The 22,263-nt window shown below is 36.0% G+C and overlaps 2 protein-coding genes across 2 annotated transcripts in view; both read right to left on the bottom strand.

Annotated features, from left to right (window-relative positions):
• Positions 1-1,728: 1,728 nt before the first annotated feature.
• On the bottom strand, positions 1,729-6,462 carry LOC108721053 (RNA polymerase II-associated protein 1). The gene is made up of 9 exons (XM_018445377.1): positions 6,435-6,462; positions 5,797-6,314; positions 5,034-5,730; positions 4,448-4,949; positions 4,098-4,267; positions 3,806-3,965; positions 3,456-3,735; positions 3,163-3,266; positions 1,729-3,084 (listed from the first exon to the last, which is right to left on the bottom strand). The coding sequence occupies exons 2-9, from the start codon at positions 6,241-6,243 to the stop codon at positions 1,749-1,751; spliced, it is 3,696 nt and encodes a 1,231-aa protein (XP_018300879.1). The 5' UTR covers positions 6,244-6,314; positions 6,435-6,462; the 3' UTR covers positions 1,729-1,748.
• A 6,598-nt stretch (positions 6,463-13,060) lies between these two features.
• LOC108721026 (beta-1,4-glucuronyltransferase 1) overlaps positions 13,061-22,263 on the bottom strand; it is a 56,185-nt gene continuing 46,982 nt past the window's right edge. The window contains 6 exon segments of the mRNA XM_018445335.1: positions 13,061-14,059; positions 14,548-14,562; positions 14,564-14,791; positions 15,343-15,678; positions 18,214-18,594; positions 19,258-19,897. Of these exon segments, the coding sequence (XP_018300837.1) occupies positions 13,862-14,059; positions 14,548-14,562; positions 14,564-14,791; positions 15,343-15,678; positions 18,214-18,594; positions 19,258-19,653 (1,554 nt within the window). The 5' untranslated portion in view covers positions 19,654-19,897 and the 3' untranslated portion in view covers positions 13,061-13,861.

The following is a 22,263-nucleotide window of genomic DNA, read 5'->3' as shown; positions in this document are numbered from 1 at the left end:
TTTCGATTTCTCTGAAACGGAGCAAAAACGAGCATATGTCTATAGGACTTTTTTTCTTAGTTTTTTACTCCTCTACACGCTCCCGAAGTTTTGCCATTTAATTTGGAAACACCCTGTCGAACATACACGCGTCATTGATTTCTGATTAATACTTAATTGTGAATACGAATCAATCGCGAGGCAATATGCCGCGGTGAGGAAGAGAACAGCGATTTTTTATAATTGAAAGCATCGACAGAAGTCCTACTCGTATCAGCGGTGCGACGTCAGCTTTCGTGAAACTTCGCGATCGAAGTGTACGATGCACTTTTACGCGTATTGTTCGCTTCGATGTTATTTTTTATTTACGATAATTCTTGCTTATTTTAGTTTTTTATCTTTGCACTCCTCGAAAGATAAAGGATTTTTGTAAAATTCTCGTCTCTGTCTTGATATGATATATGCGTTATTGTGTACATTAATTTTAAAAGCGTCCTCAGAGCGCTACGATAGGAGTTTGAAGTATCTTAATACTCGAAAATTTTGGCAATCAGCGAAGTGACCAATTAATGCCTTTACGCTTACTGTAATTATGCAGGTTGTTTCTACTTTCTCTACTCGTTTAATGGATTAACAAAGTTATCCTTACAAATTGTATAAGTGTATTACATGTACAGGGTGATTCTCGATTATATATTAAAACTTCAGAGGGTATTTAGAACAGGAAAAAAATGTCATGTATGCGAACACGGATTAAATGCTATTTTCAAAGTTTGTATTGGTTCGAGATGCATACATGTATGTATTCATACACACGCGTGTGTTTTTGTCATACTGGTACTGCGATGACAGTCTTGCTCATCCTAATGTAGGCGGCGAAAAGGAATTAATAATAAATCAAGTTTCCGAGATGCAATGCTCGGAATTTTCTGCGATTTTTTAGGGTACTGTCCTATGGCGCTTAAAATAAATTTTTCGCATAATGCGTATCGATTGATCAGAAGCTTTCCGCGGTTTTAGTTACGTCTTTTTACATAACGCCTCTGATTAATTACGCGAAAAATTGATGCCATGCAACGGCACTTTTACAAGGAAAGGCACGGAAGTGTCGTCCTCCGATTTTGACGAGCTTGTAATATGTTATTCTCCAGACAAAAATAAGCGACACATATTTTTTTATACGTGGCCATACGCAATTTTAGAAGGTGAAACACGCTTTAGAAAAAAATCGTTTTCTCTTTCGAAGCGAATATCGTCGGAACTGTAAGATAGAAAAAAAATTTTCAGAATGTGTGTGTGAAAATTGAGTGGCTTCAAGAGTACTTTAGAACTATAACAAAAAAAAATTTTTTTTATTTATAATAAAAATTGTTTATTTATAAAGAAAAAAATTTTTTTATTGTATTTCTAAAGTACTCTTAATGCCATTCAATTTTCATTCTGAAAATTTTTTCCTATCTCTTATAGTACCGGCAATATTCGCTTCGAAAGAGAAAAACTGATTTTTTTCTAAAGGGTGTTTCACCCCCTAAAAGTGCGTACGGACACGTATAAAAAAATACGTGTTGCTTATTTTTGTCTAAAGAATAACATATTGCAAGCTCAAAATCAGAGGACAACACTTCCGTGCCTTTTCTTGTTAGTCTAAAATCCATTTGTATAATTAAAGATCACTCTGGTATGAAATCTAAAAGAGAAATATATATACATTATTTACATACAATAAATACAACAAAATTATATGTCGCATCCGTTTTGTTATTTTACATTCATAATCGCGGTGGCACGTAGTGCAGCAATGCGTCCGCGATATTTCTGTTTCGCAACTTCTCCACTTGTGTCCGCATTTGCACCGCCAGCCTGTTCGTGCGCTTCAGATACATCGCAGAGTGATGTACCGCGATCGTGAAAGGGATTGGACACCAGGTCTCTTTGACCACACCGCGAACTAGCGTCGTGATGTAGCTCTCTATAAGCGACGTATCTTCCTCCTCCGGATAGAGATATTCCTTCAACGGCAACACCAGCTTCTCCGGCGACAGTTTTAGGTATCGCAACGCAGCCGCGTGTTCCGACCACAGTAGTTTCCGGTAGTGTGGATCGTGTCGTTGCGCCACTGGCACCAGCAATATCATGGCGAAACCGTCGTCGCCGTACGAGCTCGAATAGAAATGCTCGCACAATGCCGTGAACAGATCAGTAAAGGAACTCAACCCTGGCAGCTCCGTTCGGAAGTTCAACCGCGCGTAATATCTTCTCAGCAAATTCGACAGGACATTCAGCAGCAGTATAGCCACATCGCTGTTCAGGTAGATGGTGTCACAAAGATACACCAATATCAGTCTGCTAAATCTCAAAGTAGGCGATAGTTTCTCCATGAGATCGGGCAAGACTAATGCTAGACTTAGCACTGTCAAGACGTTATCCTTATCCTCCGATTGCAACCTGATATCGTTTTTGGACTTTGTATATATGTGAACTAGCGGTAAGAAGAGCCAGTCTCTCGGCATCGCCGCTTGGTTCCAATCACCGTTCGGCGTGATGTATCTCTCGTACAACGACGTCGCGTCGGAACGCAAGCCTGTCTTGACCTGATCTACCGTAGACGTCAGGTCTAATTTGGCTAATTCGTTGGTGATTACCTCCAAATTTACCTTTTCGTTCGACAACGCGATTTGAAGGAGCTTTCTCACGTGATCCGTGACGTCTGCAGGTAATGTCGAGATGAGTTTGATGGTGATCTTCCACACAATTTGAGCTGTCTGATTGTTGATTGTGTCTCCAAGGAGAGATACTGCTCGTACTACCGTTGTCAAAAGATACAACTCCATTCTGCTAAACCACGATCTTTCTAAACTCCACTCGGTCTTTTCCAAATCTTCTATATATTTGCGGAAGGATGAGTGTTCAAGTATCAAACGAATTTCTGTTACGCGAGAATTATTGTAAAGTGTATTGAATATCGTCGCTAAGAACGGTATATACGAATTCACTGACACAATCGGTTGTAACTCTCCGTTCTCTGTGAGAACATCCAAGTTTGAAAGACAGGACGGTTCCCGATCCGTAGCCGCATTATAGTTGCTCAATAAGTTTGAATTGGAACTGCAAGAAAACAAATATAAATATTGTAAGTTATTTTTATATATATTTTCCAAATATAAAAAAAAAGAGTACGCTTACCGAAGAGTTAAGAAAACGTGCTGATTGGATAGCCACGTTGTTTTAAATGCGGATATCTCGTCAATGGCGGATAAACTCTCCGCAATTAATTTCATAACACCCCACTGAAATTTATAATATTTTATATACCTTCTCGAATATTGATAAATGTTAAGATAATAAAGTCAAAATAATAAAAAAACACATATCGCAAGATATAAAGTCTTAATATTTTTTAAATATTTATTAAGTAATTATTTCTTAATGATACTTGATAAAGTAATTATAAATAGATCAATAATAATTGCTCTCACCGTTGGATTAGACACCGACGAAAACTGCGTACTCCACTTCATTAGCAATGTAGAGATGTTTGGTTTTAACGTTTTTTCGTGACTTGCTACAGCAATCAACGCCGCGGCGTGCTCGCACGCCAACTCGGACGTGTTTTGAATATCATGATTACTTAATAACAGCTGTAATTGTGATACAAGAGTTAACTGGGCACCCATGACACTATCCAGACCTACTTCGTAATGCAGTAACATTCGCCAGAGTCGCAGGCTCTCAATGCTGAGATTTATGTGATCTTTCCTGCCGAAATATTATGTATTTAATAAAATAAATATATGAAAATTATATACAGATGCATAGAAAAGCTTACCCTGCCTCGCTGCTAATGTACGTTAGTATAGCTTGAATAATTTTAAAGTTATCTAATTTCTGTGCGGTGGGCCTCTTGCCGTATGTGACGAGAATGCGACATAATTTAATCGCTGTAACTACAGGAATTCCGTAAACATTACTTATCTCATTCTGCATCGCTGTAAAAAAAGTTCCAGGCTCTTTAAATAATCCAATAATTATTTATCCATCAAATAAATTTTAAATTTATTTAAACCTTTAAAGATAATTTTTTTATGTATCATTTATGTATTATTTTAAGCTTAATTTACCTAGTCGGTCTGTAGACAACGGTATAAAATTTTGGATGATGGTGTCTAACAAATATGGCGTGGACGAGATATTCAATGCCGTTATGTGTGAATGTCTCGCGAGACGGATAAGTATCTCTAAAGCACACTTTACTCCAACAGGTGGTGGATGCATCGCACTTAAAATGTATCTACAAGCGATTACATCTAAATTAGTTCCGTTATTTTATATAGGTATTTGAAAAAGAATTAAATAAAAACATAACTACAAAAATCACAAGATTATCAATATTTAAATTAAAGTATTATACAAAAAAATTTAACAAAAATATTTAATAAAAAAATATAATAACAAAGTTATATAGGTATACCTAATTCTCAATAAGAAATCCGATCTCAGTAATGCAGCCACGGCATCCAATTGCGCCAATTCGTGATCCTTCAGACTACTAGTATCCTTGTCTTCAAGTTGAGGTGTCAAGGTGGGTTCTATATATCCTTCGAATCCGTGCAGTCTGTCCAAGCATACCTCGTCTGCCTCGCTGACCAGAAAAGCTCTGAGAGCTTGGAGAGCCGCCGTGACGACGGCTACCGACGAGTCGTCCAGCGAGAACCTCAGCAGCAGCAGGATATTTTTTTGACTGAGTGCGATCAGTGGTGCTGGATGCAAGGCTTTGTCATACCAACCCTTGCGCGTTTTCTCCATGATATTAGCCAGAGTGGTAAGAGCTGTACACCGTTGCTGTTGACTGGAAGACCTGCTCAATTGCAGCAATTCTTGAAGGGAGTATCCAGGACGTTCGGGTTCCTCTCCGTGATGATGGAGACCTTTGTCTACGGTTAAGCTCTCATTCTTGTATGGCAATAAAAGGCCTAAAAATATAAAAAAATGAATGATAGAAATAAAAGATAAAGATAATCAATATCGATAGCAGAATGAGTTGATATATTATTTACCATTAAAATCAAATCTCGCATTGTACTCTTTATTCGGCAAGGCCTCGTCTTTCTCCTTTTCCGGCAAGTCTTCCATCCACTTCAACTTTTCTGGTTCAGGAGTGTTCATATGGAGCCATCCTTTCTGTTTACTTTCTTCAAATATTTCTTTGGACGACTCTGGTATGCTCAAAGTGCCAGCCTTGTAATCCATTTTTGTATCTACATTATCCGAAGACAACTTTATCTTTTTGTTACTAGATATTTCTGTATCCTCTTTTGTGCTTGAAGTACTTGTTATATCATTCTCACAGTCCATTTCTTCATTATCATTTGACGAAAGCTTTGTCTTTTTATCAATGGACATTTCTGTAAGCATTCCAGTTTTGTTCGTAACTAAACCGCTAAGTAGCCTACTATTCAGTACGACTGAATTTTCCGTGGATTTATTTTTCTTGTTTCTTAAAAACTGTATTATCTTAGGATCAAGAGTCTCCTCAAGCTTTCTTTTTTCCTTTAATATTTCTGCTTTACTCATTTGTGCCAGCTTTAGCGAATTTTCTTTGTAAATTTGAAGCAAATTATACTTTGTCACAATGTTTTCTTCCTTATCGCAGTGGGAAGATTCGTCCGTATGAATCTTCAGGCAATTATCTCTCACAGATTTTAATTTTTCTGCGAGAACTTTCTGTGAGAATAAGCTCTGCTTACTATTGCTCTACAAAATTGTAACAAAACGAGTTGACTTAAAAAAATATCAGAGATGTGTTTTGATCAGACATACCTTGTTCATAAGTGATGTATCATCAGATCCATAAACCTCAGGGAGCTCGACTGCTGCAGGAACGCGGTTGTCGTTAAACTCATACTTCTCGATATTGAATTTCCTCTCCATGATATTGCCAAGTATTATATTTGACGATACCGCAGGTATATTCTGCACCATGTCCTGCAGTTTCCCTTTTGTTTCTTGAATCTTATCCTTCATGACCGGATTTATCATATCTCCACTGCTTTGTGAAGTGGACACATCTTGCTTCACCTCAGATAGCCTCAGATTTGAGAATCGCGATCTTACAATCGAAGCACCTGAAGCGCTGGTGGAATCTCTTAGATTCGTTATCTTCATGGACGGTGGTTGCTTTACCTTCAAGAACTCTTCCTGCTGGCGCAGAAGCTCCTCTTCATCGTCATTCGCTCTAGGCCTCTTCCACACAACTTCATCAGCCATCTCTCAGGTTGTTATAACCTCTTGTTGTTATTATCAACAGTTTATAATCATATATTGCAACAGAAGAGAACCTGTAAATTGAAACTCAATAATCGCAGTTCGCAAGAAACATTATTGCGACATTTCTGCGACGTGACAATTTGTAAATATTGTCATCGTGTGTCATTTCATAATTATCTGAACCGACTCACCAAACGTGACCAAACGCGACACATTCTCACGACTTTGAGATCATCTGATTGATCGTCGCTTTTAGCATCACGAAACGACCGCATTTACCATCCGTAGAAAAAGTATTACCGACGATTATTGAGAATCCTAGGCCGGTATTCATAGTCAGATCTTATATTTAAGACCGTCTTAAGTTCTGCCTTGAGGTGTCATGAACCAATCAGAGGGCCGCATTGGCATCTTAAGACATTACTTAAGACGGTCTTGAAATAAGAACCAACTATGAATACCGACTCTAGAGCTCGAGGAATATCCTTGGATGGAACATTCTTGATGTTTGCATGAATTGTTCTCAGGAATTCTTACAAATAAATTAAATGTATTAATTTCTTTTCATTTTCTGTATTTATCTTTATATATTTTTGGTTTGGGCGTAGGGAGAAATTAACTTCATTGATTTAGCTCATAACTTTATTTATCTAGGCATGATGCGCTGGAAAAAATAACAGTGTTCCTCGCAGTTTTCCTATAATACAGGAATCAGTTCCTATAATAATATAGGAACAGAAAATATGACACGCGCTGATTATTATCGCAGTCATATGCGTCAGATATGCTAATCATTCAGAATTTCGGAAAGCGGATTAATTAGAACCAAATTTAAGCTGATATGATTATAGCTGTATGCTGCTGTGTTTTTGGCCCGTCGCATTATCCGTTAAACACAAATCAACAGTTACAGCAATAATCATATTGGGCGGCATTTATAATCGATTCTTATATTCAAGCCGTTTTAAGTACAGTCTTAAGATGTCACGAACCAATCAGAAGACCGTATTAGTATCTTAAGACATTACTTAAGACGATCTTGAAATAAGAACGGACTATGTCCGGTAAAAAATTTGTCATGCATGAATATATATAAATATGTATAAACATACGTAACATACATAAATATTCACAAACATATGTAATTATGTATGAGATGTCTATACGTGTTCATACATCCTTCTTTCATTTGTAAAATTACTTTTTAGAAAATTACTAAAAATACTAATAATAATAAAAAAAACATCAAAAATAATTAAAAGAAAAATTTTCGCATCGTTTGTTTTAGAAAAAATCAAGTTTGGAAAAATGTAAAAGAATTACTCATATATAATTGCTTGTAAAATTATACATAGTTATACATGTATATGAGCAAATTTGTTTGCATTTTTCCAAACCTTTATTTTTTCTAAAACAAACAATGCAAAAATTGTCCCATTAATTATTTTTGATGTTTTCTCAATATTATTATTATTATTTTTAATTAAACACTAAAAAGTAATTTTACAAAAGAAAGAAAGATGTATGGACATATTTCATGTATAATTATATATGATTATGAATACTTATGCGTGTTTAGGTATGTTTACGCATATTTATACATTGCTGTATAAAAAATTTTTTACCGGATAAATACCGACCAAATGGGTACCTTCTTCATTTTACGTTTGAATTAAAAGATGATTTTGCTAAGATAAATATAGCCTCTTGATCTTGACTATCTCTTTAAAATAACAAAAAGTGTGTGTATGCAGATATATTATGGTTTAGGTTTTGCATGAATTAAATACAATTATAAAACAACGACTTTACGTCGACGCTCGAAGTTGTACGAACCGAGAGACAATTTCACTAAAATAAACATAGCCTCTTGCTCTTCTCTGCCTCTTTAAAGTAATACAACGTGTGTATGTAGATATATATTATTATTATTATATTCCAGATTTTGCATGAATTAAATATACATAATTTATAAAACAATTATTTTTTATGTCGACGATTCAAATAGTAAACGAAGAGATGATTTCACGCAAACCCTTTATTTTCGGGAAAGTATCTCCAAGTAAGATCAGAAAACAAATGCGGGGGACAGGCTCTCGATGTCCCCTTCGGAAATGCTAAATAAATCCTCCGATCGAACGTTCCTTTCGCTTGGAAAAATACAATTTCGCCTATATACATATATCGGATTTATTATGATTGTATGTTCTCGTTTTTTTTCTTACAAGTATGTACATTTTATTGCGCACTCATGCATTCGCGCAAAGCTGCGATTTCTTCGGCACTCGCAGCGGAGACCGATAAAGTGGAGAAAAAATCAAAAAGTCCATGTGTGTATCTACGATATACAATAATTTCGGTTATTGTATTTCTAGGTGAAATATAATTCCTAAATTAATAGAACATAGGTACGGAACGACGAAATGTTTCTTCCATAAAATTGCGCGACGATTCCAGCAATAAAATATCGCTCCCTTTATCTCTACAAAATATCATATTTTTTTTGTTTTGAATATCATCTTCAAATATAATTAAACGTAATCTTCAAATAATTAAATCCGAATCCTCTGCCTGTATCAGACTAGAGATTGAAATTGAAATCGAGATTGAATATGATCAATGAAAGCAAAGTTCACTAAACTTGATATTGGTTTTATTTCTTCTGATTGATTAAATTCAATCACAATTTCTAGTCTGATACAGGCATTTCACGAGGATATAATGCAATTCTTTTTTTTTTCACTCCAATGGATAAATTCAGATTCGCTTAGAGTAGTCCACGGAATGTATTTTTTCTTGAATAAAACGGCTGACGAAATAGCACTTATTTACAATCATGTGTATTTACACTAATTACAAGCATCGTAACGCATATAGTGATTCGCTTCGGGGAAAAAAAAAGAAAAACGATATCTGCGTGACGACTTCCGATAGAGCTCGATTTGCAGTCTCGTACTTGTTGCATGAAGACGCTCAGTCAAGAAGAACAAGCTCAGCGATCGTAACGTCGGTGTTGCGTTACTTTTGGCGCGGCGTGACATTTCGTCAAATTGGATTTTAGAGGAGACGGTGGAAAGAAAGAGAGAGAAAGAGGAGAAAAACGGACAGCGTTTCTTACTCCGCACGCGAGATCCGTCCTCTCTCTCGTCGCAACACTTTCTGTTAGGGGAATAGATATAAAAAGTCTCTCACTACAATTATGTATAAATCGATCACTACGGCTTGCGTATCAATTGTATAATTGAGTTAGCTTCTTTTTAGCTTGTCTCCGTAGCCATTCACACTTCTTATAAATGTATAATGTACACATTTTTTACGCATATACACGCGCACACGAGGAGACAGAAAGAAACAATATATATAATATATATATATATATATATATATATATAAGGCACAGAATACACATTATTATATTAGATATACATATTACAATTATATTATTTCGAAATGTGGAAAACTGCTTTGAAATATTTACGTGAATTTCCCTTTTTTTCTAAGACAATTGGAGACAAGAAATTGAATTTTATGTGTGTTGTATGTGTATGTGAGTGTGTGAATAAACATGAATATTTTAGTGCAATTCGAAATGAGATCATATAATTGTAATAAATATATATACATACATACATATACGAGCGATGAATATATACATACGCGCGGTTGCACAGCCCCGATAAATTAAGAAAGAAGGCGAGGAGATAAAAGGAACTTATACGGTGTAAGTCGAGCTCCATACTTTACAGAAAACATTATCGGCGACATATAAACTGAACGCGTTACATTTACATAGTATATATATATATACACATTGTATTCATGTATATATTAATTTCCTGAGAATATTAATTAACTCTTCGATATAGCCTCTGGCTTTAAATAAAAGTGATATAAACAAAAGGATATTATATACATGTTTTTCAAGTAATTTGATTTACATATAAATTTGATTAATATTTTCATACGTATAAATTATACCGTGATTAATATTCCCTGGAAAAGTTAATTAACATCCTCGACGAGGATCATACATTTATAATGTATGCGAGAAATCATTTAACATCGATTTCAAGGATGTCTTTTATAACGGACGAAGCACGATTACAGGAATATTAATTACTTTGTGCCCTAATATTATCACAAAAAAATGAGTCAGCGTCTTGCTTCGATTAGAATAATCGCTCTAGCTAATCAATCTCGACGTATTACATACTGATACTGACTCAACTATTCTCGTTCAAGTCTTAATAGTTACGAAAGATCATATATACATTCGCTGGTCATATTACTCGCGGGATGACGATAGAAAAGTATATGGTTCACATTATACGTTTACGTTCCGTATATGTTTTTTTTTTGCTACAAGAAATTCTGTTGTATTATATTTTATGTCAGCATAATCATCGTGGATGTAATCATCGACTCAAGATTTGAAAAGAAAAGTAAACGAATGAGTCCGACGTTTTACGTGGCAGCATTATTAATCTTTTTGACGATGTTGAAAGGAGTACCTCTAACAATTTAAACGCGTAAAATTGATGCAGTCTATTCCTGAAAAATTCTCAGAAAAGCTTTCGAAATGTTGTGAAGATTATCTTCCTCAAAGCTATACTATTCGTTCTTAAGCGGCGATTTATGTTATAGGATAGAATTTTTCTTGTAGAACATATTGTTTTTGAATATAGTGTCATACTTTTTTTACATTAAACAGGCGTCTGTGTGCAAGTATAAACCCTATAAGCGCATAATATTAAGTAATATTTTAGGCATATTCTTAGAATAATTAAATTAAATTAAATATAACATTTTAAGAAAAAAAATATTTTATTAAAATTATATAATATTAAATAATATTCTCGAAATATTATAATATCATTATTTTAATTTTTTTTTAATAATATCCATATAACATTCTAGGAATATTTTGCGCTTATAGGGAAGTAATACTGTAGAGAGAACAGTAAAACGTTATCACTTAGAATACTTAAAATTTAAAAATATTACATTTACGCGATTGCCAAAGCTCAGTGACCGTATTGTTTTGAGATATAAGAATGAATTACATTTACATAGATAAAATTTTCCTTATTTTTTCTTCTTCGGAATATATACGACGTTGCTTCTTATCGCAAATGCGAACAAGCCGCATCGACTGAATTAATAGTTTGCAATCCGACTCGGTCACGTTTCGCTGTTCTGTTTTCTTCGTTTGCGAAAACTATTATCCGTCACGATCGAAACGAGATACTTGAGTGGAGTCCGAAAGTATGACGTTATGCTAACGCAAAGACAAATAATTGATGACATATCGATCGGTCTGTTCTTGCTGGGAGGAGTTCTAGAAAATTTATATCAAATATCCCTCAGTCTTGGACGGTCATTTTTTTTCCCTTCATTCATAAATAATTCTACGCTTGCTAAGTTCTTGTTTCTATGTCTATAGCCAGAAGGGCGCCGTATTTGCCGGTGAACAGTTCGGATTGCGAACTTTTAATGCGTTTGGCTTATCTAGACGTAATTATATTCAGTTCATTCTAAGTCCATCAATCAAGGTAAACTGAACCAGCATATTAGAAGTTCTAAATAACGTGGGTTAAATTTTTACATGAAGAAGATAAACAAAAGAAAAAAGAGCATACCTTTTGTTTGAAATATGAATACTTTATCTAAGATTATTTAGAAAGAGATTTTTATGTATTATGAAAACAAAAATAAATTTAATAGCAACAGAGAAAGTTTTTACTTAAGGAGGGCACCTCATGTAATGGATAAAAAAAAATCGAAAAATTTTGTTGCATAATTTAATAATTTAACCCATCAAAAATATATCCCTTGAGTTTTAGAACGAAATTCGAAGAATTGACGATTATAGATGATTTTATTGCGGACCGTCAAATAAGTAAAGCGCCGAGCGCGCGTCCTTCTGTCAACCCTTAGACTTTGAACATAACTGGAATATTTATTTTGTGTATCCTATAGAGATATTATACTCTATAGTGTGTAAATTCAAATTTATTTTATGGGCCCGACATAACAGATTAGCTATTAGTACTCGAAAATTGTTGATTATGTATACTTAAAACTTTAAACGCGTTTTTCTCGAAACTACTTTTTAAAAATTGGCGTGCAAGATAATTCAAAAACTATTCATCCGATTGAGCCCTCCTTGTGCACACATCTAGATAAATACTTTCCTCATAAATTGACCCTTTATTTATAATTGTATTGTTTAAATAAATTACTTTTATTACATAATTAACACGAAAATTTTTCGTAGAAATCGATATTTTTTCTTCTATGTGTCGCCATTTTTATAATTTGATATTATTCTCTTTAAAAATAGGTTCAATTAATAACGTAAACCCTACAAAAAAGAAATCGTTTTTGTTTTTTTGTTTCGGATGAATACGAACAGCGTTACATTGCACGCCGACAAGCGACTTCAACGCCGACGCGCACCAAAATTAAATTATTATAAATATAAAATTCACGTTTTTCTATCAAAAAAAATTTTTTTAGTAGTTCAGTATTACAATACATATCCTAAAAATTTCAAAAGAATTTGTTGCATAGTCCCCTATTAAAAAATTACATTATTTTCAACACGATACATGAAGTGTCCTCCTTAATAGATTATACCAAAAAGCTACAATAAAAAGTTTTTAATAATAAGACAGTAGTATATTTAATTTAAGAATACTTAGAAAAAAATTATTGAACAATCTTCGAGAAAGAAGGAAGATCGACAGATTAATTTTACTGAAAAGATTATTTTTAACATAGAATTTTATCAAATTCTTCATGTAGATTGCTGTTATTCAAAGAGTAATGTTTCAAAAATATGCAAATAAATAGCCGGTTTCGATCATAAAGACGGTCACAATCCACGAGGAAGTCGCGTCGAATCTGGCATCATTTGTTCGTAACTCTTACTAAAAGTGCAATAGATATACTGATATATATGAGGCACCGTTTTATTATGTACAATCATATTTACTAGGAGGAGGATTTGTCCAAGTGAAAAATACGTGGTACGACTTCTTTACGTACTAGATATCCTTTTACGAAAGCTAGAGAATTACCACCGAGAGAATATTTGAGCTTCGCGACGTACATTATTTCTTTCGTGCAAATCTTTCCCTCTTCACGTTGTCTCGAAGTTTCCGTAAGACACTAGTACCGACACTGCTAACGATAAAAGTGATGGCAACAATGATCGATGATCGCGATAGTGAAGTGACGCGAAGTTGCACGCGAGCACGACGCGTTCGTTAAATAATGCTGTTACTCTAAACTCACCGAGTACTTATGCGATAATTCGTATGTTCGTTCGGCACCGTTGAATTGGCGTAATTAAAGGAGAGGGAAATGTCCTTTATGAATCGCAGCGAATTTTTTTCAGGTCCCATTCACGAGCGGGTTGCAGGGAATGCACATGAACACGGTCCCGGGGACCTAGAGCGAATCGCAGCACCAGCTCGCTGCGTGTCTGGATGATCTGTTTCTGCATAATAAAAGTCAACGACGACGATGCAGACGACAGAGAGGATCGCAGATGATTCCATCGTACTGACGGGCACCTGTACAGCATGCGCTGTCGTGCCCGTGACTCCACGGGTTACACAGCGCAACCTTTCCTCGTGCCATACAACACCTTCAGCTCCGGCATGATAATCTTCTTGATAAGCGCGTTCGTCTTGGCGGTAAGCATATCACGATGTGGATCTTTCTTAAAGATCTTGATACCAGGCCGGTGCACTAGGAAGGCGTTGTCCAGAATAAGAAAGTCATAATCGAGAACACAGAGCGCGTAACCCTGCAAACATTCGCAAGCGATTGTAACCTGATAGCTTTTGAAATTGTTTATATAACAAATAATGTAAAAAATGATATCAAAAATCTTATTTTAAATTTCTCAGGTCGTTCACAGTCCGTTCTTGTATTAAAATTGTTTTAATTTGTGTCTTAAGATGTTAGTACAAGATTTTACGACATAATTTTAAAATTGTAGTTAAAATGGTCTTAAATAAGAACGAACTGTGACCCCAATTGCCTTTAACAAATATTTCTTAATTATATTCTAATTATATTATATTGTATATTAATTTTTCCTAATTATAGATACGAATTACATTTTAAAAAGAAATATTAATACTTTATAATTATTATTCTGAATTATACGTCTGAGTTACACGTATAATTTATTATATCTTCTTAAATAATACATTGATGTTTTAAGATAGTGACATTTTTTATTTATTACGTCACATTTTTATTCTGAATATTTTGCGTAGATGAGTTTACCTGCGTCATTTTATCACTCTTTTCCCTCCCAACTAAGTCTTTCGTCGTAAAAAGGATCGTTATTGGTCCCGATGAAGATCGGCTCCCAGTGCACGAAACTGCCAGTCCTTTTGCCAACGTGAAATACGTGCAGGCCCTCCATCTCTGGTGCTTCCTGCCATTCCTTGCTCTTCGGCACATTATGGCAACCGGAGCATAATTTCTTATGAAAGGGTATGACGGTGCCTGCTTTTAGCATCTGTATCTGTAAATTTACATGACTCTTCGAAACGGAGTTGTGAAGTATTCAAAACGCGTATAAATAGATCTGTTTCCATTCCCGAAAATATTCGTCTGGACGAGGTTTTGTGAGGTCAAAAATGAATCAATGGATGTCAGATCTGTATTTCAACCTCTAACTCATCATTCACCTCCATACATTTAGAAAAAAAAAAAAAAGAATAAAAGAAATGTTACGCAGACAAATCGTATACGTGCGTAGTCGAGATTACAATCGCTCTCTGTTATGCTGCGCCAGTTCTGAATTCTGACGTGACAAAAGGTATATTGTGCCGTGCCGTGCCGTGTGGTACGCACGGCAACCGGACAATAGCGACGCTAATTCTACATATCAAGGTCCACGGTCAAAGGAAGCTCCATTGATTCGCCGTCGACCCTCGCGTCCGCGCTATTAACAACATGACAGACGGACATACCGTCGACCTCGTCGCGCTCTCTTTCGCGCGTGCTTAATTGCCCCCAACGGACCCCGATCGTAATGCGGATCGGCGAATGATTCGCGAACGGCGAACGTACCAGACGCGTCTTATTGTTAGGCGGCTGGCTCTTCTCGTCCACTTCGAAGATGGACAGCACAAAGACCTTAGGATTGGGCTTGTGGAGAGCCGGCTGATCTCGTCTGCGAATCATCTCGAGGAACTTAACGGGCAGGTCCGGGCTGGGGTACAGCTCGATGTCGCTGGGGAACACGTAGAAGGTGGGCGCGGATTCGCGCGCTATGTTGCGGCCAACGTTCACCGGGTACAGCAGCTTTTTCTCGTTCTTGTACATCTTTGCGAGGCTGACGTTCACCCATGGTGGTCCAAGCGAGCAGTTGTACGTGTCGGAGGCGATCTTCTCTGATGGCGGTATCTAAGATGGGATCGTAAATAAACATTTAAAAAGAAAACACCAGAAAACTTTCAGTACGAGCTTGACAAAACTACGAATATAATTACATAAAAGCTTTTCCAATCTTTCGTATTTCTTCGCGTTTATATACAATATGACAGAGATGCCGCTGACACATCTTTTGCGCAATTTTGTGCAAAAGAGATTCTGCTGTCTCTAATTTTTATTTACCAATCTTTGATATGTTTTTAAATAATTCTTTTAAATATCTTTTTAGACAGGCGCAATTTGATCATATTACTTTTTTCCTAAAACAGAAATGTGAAAAGTGAGAAAATTTCTACCATTGAAATTAATAGAGAGAGTTTGCATTTTTTACATTTCCATTTTAGAGAAATAATCGATATTCTGGTGCTAAAATTGTTTTGCGCATATATATATGGCTTTGTATGTTTTGGAAAATTTTAGTAGCATCGACAAATAAACAATTATCTGTTCCGATCGATGATTTTAGATTTTGTGACTAGACTTTGGTTTCTCTAAATTAATATACAGTACACACTTTGGAAAAAATTAAATCGACAGAAGCGTGCACACACAATTAGTGTTAGGAATGGAGAATTGATTTTTAATCCTTCTTTTGCAATCTGAGCCTTTTCTGATACAAATAAAAATTTCACTAAAATTTTTGCGAAATAAAGGAGGTTAAAATCCAGTTTCGCTTCTTAAAATATTAATAGAAATTTTGGAAAAGATATCGAAAAATAATCCGAAAATTTTCCACATTTTTTAAAAGCCTAGAACAATATAAAAAAGTGGACTGGATAAAAAATCCAGATTGCAGATAAAAAGAACAAGAATATAATTGTGGACGGGGAGAATTAAAATTTAATTTGATGCGTCCATTGTTAATATGTTTTTGTACAGTATACAACTTGCTTGCAGCGATCCTGATAATATATGTACATATATATAAGATATATACATGTTCGCGCGCGCGAATATATTCAATGGTAATTGACATTAAGTCCTTTGACTATAGAAACTATAACGACGACCCTTGATTATAAATTTTTATGTATAATTCAAAAATTAAGTGAAAACATGTATAAGCCAAGTTTAAAATATACAAATACAATAATAAGTTCATGTTATATATATATGTTATATACATATGTTATTCATATATGAATAAATCATACAATTAAAGAAAAAGGTCTTTACAGTCGCACGTTATTAGGCACTAAGATGCCACGATAGTATAGGACTTTTTCCTTAATTGTTTAATTTAAATTTAAAATATATTTTTTTAAGCGACTTAATATCGTTAATTGCCATTGGATTATGGGATGCGGATAAAGAGAATGTTGAATCCAAATATACATATAATTCAAGGGAAGGAATTTAATGCTGATGAACGACGGGGTATTCATGTATGCAGGACACGCGGTTTCCGATTGTAATCGTGATTACGTTAAAGAGTCGTTTGCGAAACGCAAGCCACGCGAGCTTCGTTCCTCGTGAACGAAACCGCGGGGCTGTTTTACGATATCCAGATATGCGTATCCGCTAGATCCGAAGTACTCGTTACAATACAAATAGACAGCAATAACGGAACGAACAATTCCAGTTCGTGATACGAGCTAAATACCCTTCGCGAACGAATTGCATATGCATAAGGTGGATTCAAGCACGCACTAAATTGGAGGAAAACAAATTATCGCGGGAAAACGGAACGTTTGATATCGAATTTCTAATTAATTTGACGTATTGCTCGTTAGCGGCATTAACGGGCGTATAATTCATCGATTTTTACATGAAGTAATCAACAATTGTAGAGAAAACAATATGGAAAAAAGGAACCCCGGTTTTCCGATAAAAAAAAATTACCATAAAAAATGTAAAAAATTTCATATTCAATATAAATAAATATTTTTGCATTTTCACGAAAATATATATGTAATTAATTAAAATAAATAATAGCTATTATAAAATTAATAATTGTTTTGTGCGTAACAAATTAATTGCAGGCTTTCGATTCTTCTGATTGTGAGATTCTAATGCCCGTTTCCATCAATGTAGATTAACTTTCATCTTGGTTCAATTTACTTTTTATCTTTTTCTATAATTCTAAGAAAAAGATAAGCAGTTAAATCGAGATTAAAGTGAATCTTACATTGAACCTTACCGTTCATCTTATATATATATATGTATTGTTCTAAGAATTAAAAAAAGATAAAGTTGAATCGAGATTAAAGTTAATCTACATCAGTAGAAACGAGCACAAATTAGAATAATAAAGTCAACGTGTTATATTACCATACTAGATACTTGCAAGACGTGATTAGATTCACTATGCAGGATTCAAGAAGGATTTAAACACGCGGGGCATTCAGTCACAGGCTGAAGTGATTAACAGGAATGAATGTTCATTCGTTATATCAAGTTAGGACATTTGCCAGATGTTCGCATTCGCGGTGTATCTGTAATCGGGAGATCAGGAACAAGCTGGTGAGACTCGAGGGATAGTCTTGGATCATCGGGCCGTCTATTTACCATTTTTGGCACGTGTTTACTGCTGAAGAAGACGTGAAAGGTCACCAATTGCGAGACCAGGGAGCTGCCACAGTTCCTCGAGTACCTGATAGCGTCGAGGGTCGCCGGGAAGTCGGTGCCGGGTGCGTGCATGGCGATCGATATCGGCGCTCGCCAGCGCTCAAGCAGCGGCTCTAGATTGTCGAGGAACGTGTAGTCAGCGTGCGTAGTGTATGTTACGCTCTCCCAGCATTTCACCGCCATGCTCATCGGCACGTAATTGTACAGCACCCAGTAATCGCCGCGCTGTGCCCGTCTAGGCTCTGTCGATTTCTCATTGCAGGGCACGGCCTCCCTCAGGCTCATTGGTTCGCGCGCGACGGTTGTCGTGCTGTTCCTCACCTGGACGAGGATGAGAAAAAGAGAGAGTCGCTTTAATCACCATTCGAGGGGGAAATTTGCATTTGCATGAAAAGCAGCGGAAATACCAAGAATAGCGCAACGGCGATCGCCTACCAACCTGAATTCCTCTATGACATCCCGACACGTTCAAACCGATATCACTTTCTACGAGCTTAAATACATAAATAATATACCTCATTAACATTAGAATCACCGATGATATTCCGATTTCATATCCTTATTTTCGATTAGTGAAAAGTTATTTTAATATTATTTTTACATCATTAGAATTATTTGTTCTATAATATTAACATATTTTCAATATTCTGTATATCTAATACAAAAAATAAAAAACTGAATGATTACCGAAGCTAAAATAGCACTGTCGACGGTTTTAGTATTAATATTCCAATGAGGATGAGACTAATGAGGATGTATTTCAATCCCTATCATTACTAATTCAAATTAATTACGACACGTAGTCTCCTAATTCCTGTTAATTCCCGATTATATCTTCGTTTCACTACCATAAGCTATATCTAGCAACTGGACCGTATTCAACAATTAATCTATACATCAAGAAGCCATTCAAAGATCAAAGAGGAAACAAGAGAAAACAAAAAATAAAAGGAAGAAGCGGTGGAAGATGGAAGGAGTGAATACCGTCTGATTACGCGAGTGTTCCTGCAGCTTATCAAGAGCCTCGGCCTTGGCCCCGTTGGGAGGCGTCGTAGTGACAAGGCTGATCCCGAGAGGACGGCCGGCGCCACCGTTGTTTGTCGGCGCCGCATTATTTGTAGCGCCGACGAGAGCGGCCGACGACGAGGAGGATGATGCGCCAGCTGCGGCACCTTTCTGGGTGCCATTTACGAGGTCGTTTAAGCCACCTCCGTAGTTATCCGACTGAAGCGGCGCCGCCGCCGCCCAGTTGGTCGGGGGTTCCTCGATCCACGGTCCGGACGAGCCGATGTGGGCACACACGTACAGTAGCACGCACACGTTCAGCACCACCGAGAGGCGTAGCGCCCAGTTTCTGCGGGCGATGGCTACGATGCTCATCCTCCAGGTCCGATCGCGGTGATAAGGAGACGCGAAGAGAGCCGGAAAGGAGGATTCTCTAAGAGAGAATCCTACTTGGCGACGATGTCAATTTTCTCCAGTGTCGTTATCAATACTTGGGTCTATGATTCTCTTGCTGGCATCGACCTGCCGCGTCCATCTCTTCGCGGTCCACGACTGATTGGCGATCAGGACCTGCTCATGGTTCCTCGGAGGCTGTCGACCGAGACTCAGTTGCGTGCACCTGAAACGAGAGTGGAAGGGGACCTTTGATTATGACGGAGGTCGCTACAAATTACTTCGAGAGTTATTCTGTAATTTTAGCATACACACGCGAGTGCATGTATTATTAGGCGCTCGTTAAGCGATTTCAATAAACCCCCCCCCCACCCCCCAGGAAATAAGATTAATGTTCGTTTCTACCAATGTAGATTAACTTTAATCTTGGTTTAACTTACTTTTTACCTCTTTCTAATGCCCGTTTTTACCAGTGTAATTTAATTTTAATCTTGATTCAACTAACTCTTCATCTCGTTCTAGTTCTAAGAATTAGCTATATTGATGTATTATAAGTTGGACCAAGAATTAAAGTTAATCTACATTAGTCTAAAAATTAGAAAAAGATAAAGATTAAATTAAACAGAGATTAAAGTCAATTTATGTTGTTATGGTAAATGAATATAAGAAACATACATCTGCACTATTGACATCTGTTTTGTAACTGTAAATTTGACTGAGTCTTTGAAAACAAAAATTAAGTCAATAAAATCTATTGATCTTGATTTATCTTAATTCTCTTTAAAGAACCAATCGAGCATTTAAAAGCAAAAAACAAATTTATAAATGGCCCTGAACATTAAAACAATAAAAAATAGATTAAAGGATAACTGAGGGTAATGGTGCGGTAATTAATGCGCAAAAAATTTCTAAAGAGTATATTTATTCGTAATCGTAGTCATCAGAACGAATCGTTGGCATCGATTTTTCCGATGGCTACTAATTATAAAGTAAATATATTCTTTGATAATTTTTTTATTAATTACCGCGCCATTACCTTTAATTATCCTTTAATCTGTTTTTTTACTATTTAAAATCAAATTCCTTATTCCGACTTACATAAGCGAAATTCGTTTAAATTATACAAATATTATATCCCACAGCTATATTGACATAATCAATAAAATGTAATATTTAATTAACACATAGAATTATGTCACGCAAATAAACGTCAGCATTTTTATAACGCGTAAGTAAATAACTGTTATACAACTTCAAATGCTATGGCAGCCTTCGCTGCAAATAGATACACGTTGCTCCGCCCCGTATCATCTCGCTTCAATAGCAACAGCTGCGATATCTGTTGTTGTATCTCGTTTATCTCACGATCCAGTTTATAGCACGTGCTGCACCGACGAGGACGACTTTCCCCCTATCTCGCATCTTCCTCCCCGTCAACGTCGAGTGTCGCAACTAGAGCTCCTCGCATCGCGTTCGTAACGCGACATTATCGAATCGGGCGGTCCGAATTGAGCAACGACGGATTCCTTCCGCGGGACCGCGTGCATCCCGTGATTTGAGCGAGCGAACGGCGAGTGAAATCGAGAGGGAACGACAGGACAGTCATTATCGAAAGACGGAAAGAACAAGTAGATAATAAGAAGCGAATCGTTGGTCTCCTCCTCGTGACCGATCTTGCGTCAACTCTACGGCAACGAACGGGACTTACGAGTCACCGTTGATAATTCGATGACTTTCACGCAGGAAGACGGTTCTCTTTTTGCGTGTCTCTTGGATCGAGAATTTTTCAATTGATTTTCCTTTCGGAGAAAATTCCGATCTCATTTACGATTACACTGGAAAATGTCTCGTTGCATTAATTGGAATTCTAGTAAATTAAGTTAGAAAGGCACGAACTTACAGTATGTAGACACACAGTTAATTCTATCAAGTTCAGATAACCAGAAATTCAATTGTAATAACTAGAAATCTGCTTTACATACTCTAAAAAATATCGGTGTGAATTTAACATCATGCAGTGTCTATGTATAATAATTTTGAACGTATTAACATCATGGTGTAGATTTAACATGGGTTATAAATCCATATCATAATGGTGTTGATATAAATATCAGGGATTTTAAATCCCTGTTAATATTAATTACTGTTACTGAATATTAATTAAAATAGTAACACATTTTAATTAATATTAATTAAGATGTGTTAATATTAATTATTACTACTAAATATTAATTAAAACTATGTTATCACGGTGAGAAATACAGATATGGTTAAATCTACATTGATTTTTTAAATGTATAATCAGAATATGTTTTATTTGTACTTCTTGCTGGTACAGACCCCTTTTCTCAGTGTAATAATAAATTTAAAAAATCTCATTTCTTTTTTTCCTTTAATAGAGTTTTATACATAATTAAAGGGAAATTTCGCAGAAAATATAGTTAAGAAGAAGAAATATATAACTAAGAAGCGAGACATCGAAGATCGACTCTGTATTGCATTGACCGAAGAGACTTCGATTAAAAAGTAATACCGTACACGCACACACACACACACACACACACACACACACACACACACACACACACACAC

This window comes from Mycetomoellerius zeteki, unplaced genomic scaffold (genome assembly GCF_001594055.1).
Source record: "Mycetomoellerius zeteki isolate Tzet28-1 unplaced genomic scaffold, Tzet1.0 scaffold158, whole genome shotgun sequence".
Taxonomy (NCBI): domain Eukaryota; kingdom Metazoa; phylum Arthropoda; class Insecta; order Hymenoptera; family Formicidae; genus Mycetomoellerius; species Mycetomoellerius zeteki.
This window is presented reverse-complemented; position numbering and strand designations above follow the sequence as displayed.